Source organism: Emydura macquarii, unplaced genomic scaffold (genome assembly GCF_026122565.2).
Source record: "Emydura macquarii macquarii isolate MOO-44397 ecotype Brisbane River unplaced genomic scaffold, CSIRO-AGI_Emac_v2 contig_2636, whole genome shotgun sequence".
Classification (NCBI taxonomy): domain Eukaryota; kingdom Metazoa; phylum Chordata; order Testudines; family Chelidae; genus Emydura; species Emydura macquarii.
The window spans coordinates 40291548-40305298 of NW_027132773.1; the positions used below are offsets into that span (position 1 = coordinate 40291548).

At 38.2% G+C, this 13751-nt stretch overlaps 1 protein-coding gene across 2 annotated transcripts in view; it reads right to left on the bottom strand.

The window, feature by feature from the left end:
* The window catches only part of MAGI2 (membrane associated guanylate kinase, WW and PDZ domain containing 2), a 1036622-nt gene that overhangs the window by 57214 nt on the left and 965657 nt on the right, over positions 1-13751 (bottom strand). For both annotated transcript variants that reach the window (XM_067564540.1, XM_067564538.1), the window contains one exon: positions 1674-1859. In XM_067564540.1, the coding sequence (XP_067420641.1) occupies positions 1674-1859 (186 nt within the window). The remainder of the gene's footprint in view (positions 1-1673; positions 1860-13751) is intronic.

The following is a 13751-nucleotide window of genomic DNA, read 5'->3' on the forward strand; positions in this document are numbered from 1 at the left end:
AGCACTGATGTGTGTACATTGCATATTTAGATGTCTAACTGCTCAGTTTGCATGAGTGAGTGTGATTTGTGCTTCAAAATTTTAGAGGCTGGCTTGAAAATATGATCCATCATGCCTAGGTTAGACCTCATAACTATGGATGAACCAGCCAAATCACACATTAATACTACTGCTTTGCATTTATATAGTGCTTTTCACCTGAGTGCACATTAGAAAGCTATTAGATACTATTATCATCTTTTTCTAAATGGGGAAACTGACATTTGAGGTTAAGTAGGATGCCCAGTGTCACTGAGTCAGCAACAGAACCAGGAATAGAATGCAAGCCTCATGATACCTGTGCTGTAACCTCTAGAACAATCCTTTCTCACCAACAGCTCCAGAGTCTGCCCATGTTGCAACACTTAACATTTCAGATGAGCTTCTGCTTTATGTAAATTAACCAGTGTCACCATGGGTGGACCAATTTATTAGCATACATTTTTGTTAGCTAAATGCCACAAAGCTGCCTTAAATGGTATCGCATGGATTATACACTATATAACACATGCCTGTAGAGGTTTACAAAACAGATCTCTAATGTACACCACTAACTTTAAAACTGTTTCTGTATGAATCTGAACAAATTTGAACTGGACATATGGATTTGATTGCTATTTTGAATAGGTAAATGCTTAAGAAGCATCTGCTAAGAGAAGCAGACCTGTGCTCTTTCTGTACATTTAGGTGTTTCTTCACATTGGATTCATTTACTCAAGTAGGACAACATTATCCATGGCCAGTGTCTGCCAATTTCTTCTATAAACTAGTAGAACAGCATTATACTCAGTGTGAGTTAAGCTGATGGCAACGACAGAGCTGAAGGTTATCTAAATAGCACACAGAGCACGAAGTAATTTCACTGGTTTCTGTATTTGACATTCCTGTCCACACTAGCATTCTGCTACTGGGACTTGAAGTCTCAGTTTTATTAATGCAGTGGAATTCATATACTAGCACTGCAGCTCTTTGAACTTAAATTACATGAAGCTCACATCAAAGAAACTCCACTGATTGGTTTGTAGGGTGATGCTCAGAATAAGAGTCTGTTACCTTGTCTTCATTTGACAAACTGAACCCTTTGGTGCTTGGTTCTCCCCTGCCTTGCATAGTCACTTATAGCTGTGCAAAACAGTATCAAATCAAATTTTTCCCTTCACTCCACTGGTGGCATTTTACATCCATTTTGCAGTCACTCACTACAGGTATAAATGAATACACAAGATGACAGTTTGTGAGTCACTTAGTTCCAATTGGCTAAAGACTTGATTTTGTTCTTATGCTTTTGAAAATAAAGAGAACTCAATTGAAGTCAATGGCGTTCAATAATATAAAAAGGAGGGAGCTCAAAATCAGGCCCTGAGGGAGTATTTTACATCCATGTCAGAAGTTCTTCCACAAGGCTACAACATACACACTGCAGTACTCCCTATGCCATCAGGTTTCCTTAGGTTCTTTGACACATATATCCACAATTAGACTGTTTTCAAGAATTCAGCTAATATTCTAGCTAGTTCTAGGATTGCAGCTGTATTGTTTATGTATTGCATATGCAAGCTTCAATACAAACTCTTTCAAACTAATTGGAGGTTACTTATAATTTTCTTCCTGGGCTTTAACACTTAATTACTTACCCTCCTGAGGAATGATGCGAAGTGTTACACTAAGACCTGCATCTTTAATTAGTTTCACAATATCTGCATGAGGCATGTTAATAATAGACTGGCCATTCACAGCTAAGATCCGGTCTCCGACTTTTAGCTTCGTACAGCGATCAGCAGGACTTCCATCAATTATCCTCCCTATTTTATGGGGTACAGCTAGAGAGGGAAAAATATTTATAGTTAACAAATGTTACAGTAGGTGGTGGTTTCCAGAGATTAAAAAAAAGGCCTCATTTTCAAGATTTTTCCAGGTAAACTTTAAAAAAAAAAAAAAAAGTGCACAGAACCAGTTCTTTCTATTGCTATTGTGTCTATAGGACCTAGTGAGGGTTCACTATCTTCTTGTGCTAGGTGCAGTACAGACAAGAAGTACAAAGACCTCAAACTGTTTACAAACTTGATAGATGACAAAATGCTACAAATAGGCGGAACCAACAAATGTGGTGAATGGCAGGAGAAAGTAACAGTGAAAGATTTAAATTTTGAACACGAAGTAGTAACCACACCTTGCCCCAGACCTCTTAATGTACAGAATTTCTTTTATTTTTAGATTTTATTATAAAAGTAAAACATAGGCATTATTTTTTTTAATTTGGAAAATAATGTGAATAGCTGCATTCAGCATACTATTCTCGCCCCGCCTCATATAGACTAGAAAGAAAAAAATGCAAATCATACCAGGGATTTATTGCAGTTTGCATATTCCTAATTAGATATATGTCAGGGTGAATTTACAGCTACAGTGTAACCAGTGTATGACATATTTATGTGCAGTATGTGCACTTTACATATGTATATATAGTCTTATAAGGTTTGAGCTCCCCTTAATTCTCTCATTCTTTCTGTGTTCCATCTCATTCTCCCACACACATTTTGTTGTCCTGTCTTTTTCCTACGCCCCAATGTTCTTCCCACCTCTTTCTCCACCCATCTTTTCCTGCTATGCAATCTCTCTTCCTTATTTCAAATCACTTTGCTTATTGACTAGATCTCTTGTCTACAGCTATTCCTTTCTCTTGTCCCTCAGTTCACACTCACTAATCTCCATTACGCACACACACTCTTCCCAATGTAATTTAGTTATCTAATCTGTTCCCATCACTATGCTATCTGAGTGTCTGCCAGCCCCCCACACCTAGGTCTTAGCACCCTTACCACAGAATACCTACGTCTTGCCACCTTCCTCCCCCTTCAGTAGAGGTGGCTGTTGGAAAGCTCCCCTTTTCAAGCCCACCTGAATGGTGCGTGGGGCCCTTTGGGCTTTCTGCTCCTGCCCAGTTGCTGCTTGCCCACCTTTCAGCTTTATCAAGAGTGGATGTGACTTCCAGGCCTGCTGAGGAGGCCAGCCAAGACTTGGAATATGGAAATGATGATACATGGGCATGGCATAACAGCAATGCAATCCATTCTTATTGTTACAGGTTTGGCGTTTTGTGGGGGAGTAATTTGTTGCCCTAGAAATCAGGTGCCCTGTGCAGTTCCAAATCCCACCTATCCTTATCAACATGCAAAAGGACTCTGGCTGGGCTGTTACCCATAATTTTCCATTTCTCTTTATTCCAGAGATGTACCTGAAGCAATATGGTAAAGAGCTACTCAATGGTGTCATGTTATTCCTATGCTAATAGCAGGGTAACTGTTGATAATAAGCATCTCTACATCTCTGGACAGCTGGATTTCTATTAAAAATCTGGGTGACTAATGTGTCACTGGAGCTAAGGAACTATCTATTTCTGTATTTATATGCTCCTCACTACCGTGTATCTGAGCACCTCACACTCTTTAATGCATTAACCCTCACAACATCCCTGTAAGGTAGGGAAGTACTGTTAGCCCCATTTTACATATGTGGAACTGAGGCAGAAAGGTTAAGTGACTTGCCCGAGGTCATACAGGAAGTCTGTGGTGGAGAAATGACTTGAACTTATGACTTCCAAAGTGAGTGGCCTAACCACTGAACCATCCTTACTATCATGAAAGAGTAACACAGCCAGTAGTTACTTTGGAGAATCAAATGGTTTATTATTTATGGTTCTAGTTTTAGGTTTAAACTGATAGGAAAATACTCTGATTTCTTTTCCTGAATCCAAATTTTAAAACTAGGGTTAGACACAAAAGCTCCTCCTGATCTTTTTTTAAAAAAAGTCCTTTGATGGCCACTCACAATTCACAGTGTTATCTGAGTAATTTGCTGATTACATTGCACCCCCGACTGATCAGAAGTTTCAAATATTTTCAGTGCTGGCGATCATCCAGTCTGCTAATAAAAGGCCTCCTACTGGCCACTGAACATCAGCCAGCACCACAGCAATAAAGAGCAGCTTGAATTCCTATGGCCAATCTTGAACAGCTGCCCTCGGCTCCAAAACATCAAAAGAGACCATTGAATTCCTGCCATTGTCAACCATGTGGTTTGAAGTTTAGCATCAAATCTGAATGGAGCAACCTGTATGGAAGAGGTCATTAGTGGTGTGTATGAGCACTATAATTATCTAGTATTTTAGAGAAATTATCTACTTTCACTTAAAACTGGACAACTCCTACAAATGATACTTCTAAAATAAAAATATTTTAAACTTGGAAACAAACCAAACACAGAATTTACTATTCATTATGTGCCTTGTTTTTTTAACCCATATTTAATCAAAGATGATACCTAAAATTCAGATGGCATATTTATTGTTGGACCTCCTTAAACTACATTTTAAAGAACAGGAGTAGATTATAAAATCAATGAAGCTACGTTTATTCATATCAGCTCAGGAGATGGCCCATTATTTTATGTTAGTTCTGTAATGTAAAAAGACTGGGACAGAAGAACAATTGCAGATGGCCCATTATTTTATGTTAGTTCTGTAATGTAAAAAGACTGGGACAGAAGAACAATTGCTTTATTGCTATTTTCTTTAATAAGGTCTATATTTTTATCCTAGAAACTAAAGAGAACCGTTCAGCGAAAGATATATTTACAAACATTTTTACATCGTTAGCAGGTAATGTGTTCAGAATGCAGTGTTCACAAAATAAAGTTAAAATTCCCTTTCCTTTCATAAAGATTCACTGAGGTGACTGTACAAACACATATTGCACAGTTCTTATGAAATCGCAATTCCCAAACCCTCAATGCAACTTTGGGGAAAACACTATTTATGCCATTCAAGCCCTCGCTGAAATGCAGCAAATCATTAATTTTCTGAGCTGAACGTACAGGTATCTACCCTGAAACTCAATTCACAGTCAGACTGCATGCTTCTTTAACATTATACTTCAATCAAGAATACAAATTTAACTATAGCTTCAGTAATATTGACACAATTAGGATACTTGCAGAATGCACCATTGCTTGGGAAATAAGTACCGACTGGCTGTCACCTTGTTTGAAACCTTTCTTTACATTAAAAATCTAATAAATTATGAGTAAATACGTTTTGTACAAAAATACAGAGTTTATTCTGCCACTCTTGCAGTTGCATAACTTTCACGTGCATATTCATGGAAGACTAGATTCCCAAAATGAAGAAAACAGCAATATGACTGTGAAACAATTTATATTTATAAAGTACCTTTTGCATCAAATAACTTCTTGCATTTACAATAATCATTTAACCTGTAACTGAAATGTGGCCACCTCTGGCCTGGAATCCAACTTACCAGAACAGTAATACACAACAGTTTAGCTCAGGAAGTGAAATTGCCCCATTTGAAATACTGGAGAATTTAAGTAGGAAGAAAGTACTCAGACTATTCAAGCTGGAACTCGGCTCGGACACCCTGGCTAAAATTTGTGTGCGTGCCACTGCTAAACTAGAGACGATACTGTCAATAGCACAGAATCCCATAAAGCTATGCAGGGGCACTCGTTTGGTACTGATTCTGATGAGGAAAGGGTGCCTCTTATCGAATAACTAACACACCTTCACTTATCTATTCCTTGGAGGTCTACCATTCAAGCAGTAACCAGCTTGATGCTGCTTAACGGATGAGACCATAGGTGAAGATAACAAGCCTACTGGACATGAGAAATAAGTCTAATTTAATTGTAAATTGGGAAGGGGAGCAGAGGTGAGTTTGTTTTTTCCCCTCAAAGCTTTACACACCATTGCAAAAGATTTACACTTAAGTGCTCTGTGTTAAATGGGAAAAGGTGACTTTCAGAAGCTGCTAGAAACAGTGTTCTGCCTAACAGGGTAGAAAAAAGCAACGAAAGTTCTGTTCTGATGGTGTAATGCTTCTATCTTGATGCGTCTTTGGTTCAATGTGCTGTCGTGTGGGATCCAGCTGGGGAAGTTTTGGTGGAGGGAGAGGAACGCTCTGTAAGCGTCTCTCCAATATGTACCACTTAATTAAGCTCTTGTTAAATTGCTAATTATTTTTTAATTCGCTTCTTGATAGTTACTTTTGTCCAAACAAAACAATTTGGAACCTATATCTTAAAAAATGCACAAAACACTTTAGCAGAGGATGAATGTTTCCACTTGTCTTTTAAGTTCTTTACTAGTCTTTTCACTCCTTTGTATAAGGAATTCAGCGGAAGCACCTTTCCAAATATTTTTCTTTTGAAGAGCTGTGACTCTGTGGTCTGACACACTCTGCAGAGAATTCTATTCTGTTATTCCCCATCACGGGGGTAGTTGGGTTGTAATTTATATTCTGCAGGTGTCCAAATATGCAGCACTCATGGGGAATATCGTGACACACAGTTTTAAGAGCCCCCACCTTATTTTACATTCCTTTGGATGTGGATGAATATATACTAATCCCACTGGAAAGAGTAAAAAAAGATGCTATGTAGCTTTCTTTTGAGGGTAAGTAACTTTCTGTATCAGATCCCACAATGTATAACCTACATGGGTGAAAATATAATCATGATGAAATGCATACTTTACATAGGTCAGTGTATGTTAATGGTTAGGAATATGTGAAGTTAATGTAACAACGATATATGAAACACTGCTCTCTTCATGTGGGTGTATTTTTCCCCCATTAATCTGAAGTCCTCTCAAAATGTGATGATTGTTTCAAAGTGATAGCTGTGTTTAAGGTTTTTCAGGTCTTGTTAATAATTTATTTATCTTTTTTTTTTTTAATTTTTCAGCCCATGCTCTTCTCTGCCTTCACTCAGTGGTGTGAAGCATGCAGGGGTCAATCCTGCAAAGTACTGAGTTTTTTGGCTCCGATCTAATGACACACTGAAGCATATGCTTAACTGTGTTTGAGTAGTTCCATAGATTTCAATGGGGCTATTCACGTGGTTGAAGCTGTGTTGGATTGTATTGTGGCCAGAGTGCTAGTCTGTATCTTGCAGGAGCTAACCCCTAGATATCACTCTTCCTAATTAAACTCCCGCTACAGTTTCAGTCTGATACTTTATTTTCTTTATTTCCTGAGTTAGGCCTCAATCCTGCAAAGTGCCCCTACACCACAGACTTTTAACTACCCCACAGTGTCCCACTGGTTTGGTCAGGAAATAAGGCTAGTGCTTGTAAACCTCTTTGTAGGGTTGCAGCTTTATGGTGTTTTGCAGTATTGCTTTATGCTGTTAAGAAACTGCCATGTTCTGTCTTAGAAGTGGCTGAATTTATCCTAATTTGCTAAATTTCAAAATGAAAGGCATTATTAAATCTAAGCTAATGTATTTTATCATGTCATAAAATGAATAAATCTTATTATAGCTAGTTAGGATTATTCACTGAGTTTGATAGTTGTCCTTTCATTTTGTCTATTGTCATTTCTCTCTCAATTTAATTTGATCTAACTACTTTGCTAATTTGCTGTAGGTAACCCAAAGCAAAACAGGCTAATACAACCAGACTTGGAGTTAAATTTTCAATTTGCAAATCTGTTATAGCAGAAATTAATACTTTTGGTGACATTGGCAGAATATTGGCATTGTGATATACAGTTGCTGAAAGTCTACTAGTTAAGAAAATTGTAATAACATAGGAAAATTATGTAACCAGCCAGGCAAACAAAGAAACAAAGAATAAGCAACTGGGTACTTTCGCTATGGTACCATGCCAGCAACCAGGTTCCTATAAAACAAATCTCCCTTTAAAAATAAAGTCACATACTGTAATTAAGTGAACTCTTACAAAAAAGAACTAGTTCAGTGAACAAGACAAAGTATAATTAGCAACTGCATGCCCAGAGCAACCTACAATTTTTAATGTATTGACATTTTAATGTTCTATTTAGTGTCTGTGATAGAGGGTCTGTCAAAAGGATTCTGAGTAAATACTAAATACTGAGTAAATACTAATACTAATACATTTGTAACCAGTAAAATATTAATAGTGCCACCTTAGCAGCTTTGCACAATTGCTGTGAAAATTCACCACTCTCGGCACAAAATCCATTCACATGCTCTTTATCATGCTGATCCATGTTAGTGAAAAAATCCTATTTTATTTGCCTATTTAAAAAAAATAAATCCACCCCGTGAGTAAAGCCATAATCCCAGCTCTAAAGTGGCTTGGGAACTTTGCATTGGAACAGAGCAATTTTACAGCGGTGGAGGCTGGCAAATGTGCTCACAAGGGACCTGAAGATTCTGCTGCCCCTTTTGTAAAAATGAGTGAAGACTTGACTCCAGTGGGCCTGCTCCCCCTTCCCCCCGTCTTTGTGTCCCTGCTCCCCATCTCCAAACAGTGAGAAGGGGAGAAACAGCCCTAGGAAAAAATTAGAAAGGGTGGCATCTCTGTAATGTCTGCAGAGTTTGTGAAGTTGGCCAAAGAAGTCACTGAAGGGGTATCTGAAGCATTTGTGTTAGGAGTACAAATTGACCCAGGATCACTGCTATACCAGTGCTCAGTGCCTGCCCTGGCACTGCAACAGTTGATGATTGCCAGAAGACAGTTAATTGTAGCACCAAACAAATTTAAGGAAAATCAAGAATTCTGAATTTAGAAGTCAAAGTGATATTTTTAACATAATTTTTATTTTTAAACATTTTGAACTTAACACTGATTAAAAAGAGTGCAAGGTTTGATTTAGTTAACTGATTTATTTACAACCATCTGTAAACAGTTTTATTTTTAAATATAATTACTAATATTTCTATGTTTTAAAGATAAAACTAATCCAAAGACAAGATTTTGTACCTCTGCCACAAGATTTTTTTTAATCTCTGGTTTTAGAAAGGGCAATAAAAATCCAGTAGTTGGTTATATGGTATGATCCATATGCTTGATTCAGTTCTATGTGCATATCCAAGACCAGAATAGACCTTAGGTGTTAAATAAAATGTTGGCTTTCCCCTCCTTCCAGTTCTTGCTTTCTTTATAAATAGAAATGATTTCTCCTGACTCAGATTCACAAGAGCCATACTGAGCTCCAAGCAATTTCTCAGCATACCTAGTAGCAGCAACTGAACATTACACGCAGGTGTTACCAACAAGTAATTTTTCTCACATTTACACATGAAATGTTCTCTCATCTCCTCTCTCCTTTTTTCCCTTAACAACTGAAATTACAGTATATACAAAGTCACTAGACTATTTTCTCACATTTTTTCCACGTACAATAGATAAACATGAGAAGTGATCAGGTGAAGGGGGAAAAAAAAAAATCAAACCTCTATCTATTAAATCCCCTGGCAGATAATAACTTCTTGGCATATTTTCGTACTGTAAATGGAAACCGAAACTAAACCAAGCAAATCAGCCCTCCTGAGCCAGCTGTCCTTTCCAATATGTTATACAGTTGATCACATGAATATTTATTGTGTCCTCAATTTTCAATAGGTGCAAGAGCTTTCATTCAACTAACAGGCCCCAGCATATCAGGTTTTAATTGGGAGAATATAGTAAATGTAAAAAATCTGTAATTTAATTGTTACTGAATTTAAGCTAACATTGCCATCATACTTGTTGAAGGCATGTAACCTGTGTACAGCAGGCCTTGGCCTTCAACTGGTTTGTGGGGATCTCTGGGGTTTTGGGGACCAACCCAGTGACCAGTTCTTGGGGAGGAGGAGTTGAGCTTGCCTGATGTTAATACAGACGTACCAGCAGTATTTTCTCACATTTATAGACAGTCTAATCACAAAGAACATTTTCTTCATTCTGGCAGTGCAAGCAGTTACATTTCATTGTTCCCTTGTTACTGCAAGTCAGGCTTCTTCCTAAAACTGCTTCTTTTGATTCCCTGAAGTCCTGTGAGAAGCAGCGTAGACATGGGACAGTGAAATGCAGCCGTATCTGAGCTGAGCTCCTGTGCCTTGAGCAATGTGGAGGGCAGCTCTGAGATCACATTTAGGATATGCCTGCACTTTAAACTGGGGGGTGTAATTCCCAGTTAGAGGACAAATGCCCAGGCCAGCTCTAATCAAGCTAACACTAAAAAGAGTGTAGCTATGGCGGAGTGAGCTAGCTGCCCTGACTTCAGTCTCAGGATGGGTACATGCTCACAGCAGCTAGTCCCTCCCGTCGCTCCTGCTGCTGTGGCTACACTGTATTTTTCGTTTGCTAGCTTGATCAAAGCTAACTCACCTATGTCTTCTCAAGCTGGGAATAACACCGCCAGCTCAAAGTGTAGACATCCCTTTAGAGAGGGGCACTGGCTCCTCCCACTGCCTTTTTTCTATCTTCTGGAAGTGGAAATACTCGTCTCTCAACCGAAGATTAGTATTTGATGTTTTTTTCTGTCTTGTTTTTAGGGCTAGGTTTTTGTGCTTGTTTCACCTGTGGCAAGGCACAAGAGTGGGTTTTTTATTTTAGAAGATTGGGGCACATTCACAAGTGGCAATATGGCCCTGTTGCACCTCTAATGTTGCAAAGGGGCTTCATACGCAGCAGAGAATTCCCCCATGCATCTGCAGTGCAGCTGGGTCCATGGGAGGAGGGCATATCAGGGAGAATGCCTCTTCCCTCTCCTAGTTCAGGTATCTCCTTACAAAGAACCCCTTCCAAAAGACCTGTTGATCTTAATCCTCCCTACTGTGAAGTGCGGGCAAAAATTCATATAAAAATTGTGGAACCAACACATAATCAGTCAACCACTCATATTTTTTGTCCCTGGCACTCCTGTCTTTCTCTGTGTACGTGTATTTGGGTTGCAAATTCTTCAAAGAATGGAACTTTCTTTCTCTGTAAAGCACTTAACGTATTGATTACTTTAGAAAGAGTGCCCAACAAACTATAGGTGGAGAATAAGTATTATTAACTGATTATTTCCAGGGAAATCAGAGAGGTGATGATGCTTGAGTGAACGTTACTGGGCCAGGAACAAGTTTGGTGAAAATCAGCATAATTATTGAATGATGATTCAGTGCAGAAATGATCAAAAATCATTTTTGTAAAGAAATAAGTAATAAAAGCACCAAGTGGGTGTTGTGAACATTTGTGATGGTTTTCTTATTCCACTATAGTATTAAAGGAGTTGTTGATGAAATCTGACCACATATCACTATGTGCCCATGACTGTTAGATTTATAACATGTCTTAAAACAGACCCTAAATAAGAGAGAGACAGAGGTTTCTGATATCTCACAAAATGATAAGCTTCTGAATGACTACAGAAAACAGCATTATAAAAAAATTAACTTCAGACTTAGAGTTTCTTTGAATTCTTTGAGGTTCTGAGATAAAGAACAGCTTTTTTGACTGAATGAAGAACCTGTGTGTATGATCTGAGATGATTCTTTGTGCTCCAATTTCACCTGTGTTTAGGGGGTAACAAGGTGTCTCAGGATCCAGACCTAGGAGAAAGATTCACTTCTGACAAATCTTCAAGCTTTTAAGAGAGCTGGAGATCTGAAACATAAGATGTTCATCTATTCCTGCCTGGATATCTTTGAAAACAGTAATGAAAAACCACCTGCACTGTGATTGCACAGTGGAACACACTTGTGATTTATTAGCAAAGAATCTAGATTTCCATTTCTACTGATTTTAGGAGTTTATTTTTTGGCCAGTTGTTTGCCTTTTAATCTATAAAACTAGGTTTCTCTACATAGTTTGGAGCTAAAATTGGTTGTTCAAGGCAGATAACAAACATACAAATTTAAAAAAAACCAATGAAACAATTTTAAAAACTTAAGTGAGACAAAAGAGATGGCTAATGTTGCTGAAAATTCTTTACTGTTATTCTCCAGTCCAGCTCTGTCCCATCTAAAAATAGTGATTTAGTGAAAGATAATCCAGTGTTGAATTAAAGTCCATTCCAAGGCCTGGTCTACAATGACCGGCAAATTCAGTGGCAGTCGACAGGAGTTACACAAGCTACGTAGAGCAGCTTGTGTAACTCCCATTGTCTTCGTAATGTCTGTTTTGCTCGCTGTCCTCACTACGCTGCGCCGACGGGAAATGTGTACCCGTTGATGCAGCATTACACTTTTTTTGGAGGTGGTTTTATTAGATCGACTTCCGGATCAATTGAGCATGTGTTCACTGACACTCAGTCGAACCGGAAAAATCGATCTGATGGTGGTGAATTTGCTGCCGTCATTGTAGCCCAAGCAATGATTTGCCAAAGAAGAGCAAGAGAGAAAAAATTTCTGTGGTTTTCACTGCATAGAAGAAATGTGTCATGAGGGTTGGGTGTTTTAGCAAGTACCAACTTGTCCAAGAATATACTCATGTCTAAAGATTGCCTGCAAACTGTTAAAAAAAAATTCTGTTCCTGAATAGAGGCTATAGCCTGCCCTCATTTTGTGCAGAGATCAAGGTAGAAAATAGCCCTTAGAGCACTTGATTGGCTTCTACAAAACAAAGGTATGTCTGGAAAACAAACAGCACCAAAGAAAACCCTTATAAAGATTTTCATGAGAAAATGCAACTGAGATTATAAACCACTTGGAACAAGAACCATAGGCCTGATTCTGGGGTACACTGGTCCTTCATGCCATTCTGCTGAGGCAAAGGGACTATAAAGCTGGCCTAACTGGTTATACGGGTAGTGGGAATCCTCCTTTGAGCCCTCATCGTAAGTGATGTGGTTGGGCAAAATGGATTTGACTGGAGCGTCTCTAGCTATTCCTGGGGCTGGAATGGTCCTTTAGGACCATGGACAGCTGGATATAAATTACAGAAATCTTCACGTTCCCCTAACTTACACTGGCCCCTGAACTAGGGAGCAGCAAATGTGTCATAAAGCCATCTTTTCCTCACTGTCTTTGGGTCCTGTGCCAAATGCTGATCAATTAGACCTGAGAATCAGGGCCCGTAGGCCCAATACCTCTGGCATTGTAATAATAATAATAAAAAAATAAATAAATTAAATAAAAACATATGCCACATTGTTACAGCTAAGGATACAATCTATTTGATCAATTTACAATGGAATGGTGCTTAAAACTCACTACATTAAAACTACTACATTTGCCCGAGTAGTTGTCCTTCCAGTATCTACAGTAATTTGTTGGTTGTAGAACAGAATTTTAACTGAGAATTAAGAGTAAGGGAGGATGTCATCATTGTACAACTAGTTATTTTTTTGAATAAAGCAAAGGGAAAATGTTACACTTCCAAATTGTCAAACCTTACAGTCCAGCCTGGCAGAGTGAAGAAGAAAACAAAGAGAAAGCAGGTGCCAGAAAACCATAATTAAATATAGAAAATATTCATTCACTTGAAGGTTATGCTCAATGAGACTATTCCTTGGATTGTTCTTTTTGTAGGCACTGACTCTCCCAATTGACCATAAAATCCAGCACTTTATTTGAAAGAATAAAACTAGAGGCAATGACTATTTGACACTACAGACTATTCCCCATCCAGACCTATTTTACTGAAGGGTTTTAAATTCTATCTTGGTTGGCTTGAAATAAATACATTAACATTTTTATTGCATACATTTAAATATTGACCCAAGTCGTGCTCTGTGTAATAGTACGGTATGTCATCTAGATAATACTTTCATGCTGTTAGCATGCTTTCCACTCTTGCTCAAACCCTTTACGCATTTTGTCCAAATAAATATGTGGTGTAAGAAATTGATGGTTGCTAATGCTTCCTTATTAAAATTTTAGTGGAGCTAAATTATAGGTAACCTGCTTCCATTACTGACTGGAGTGTTATCTTGTATCCTTTTCCATTAGTTTATTCCACC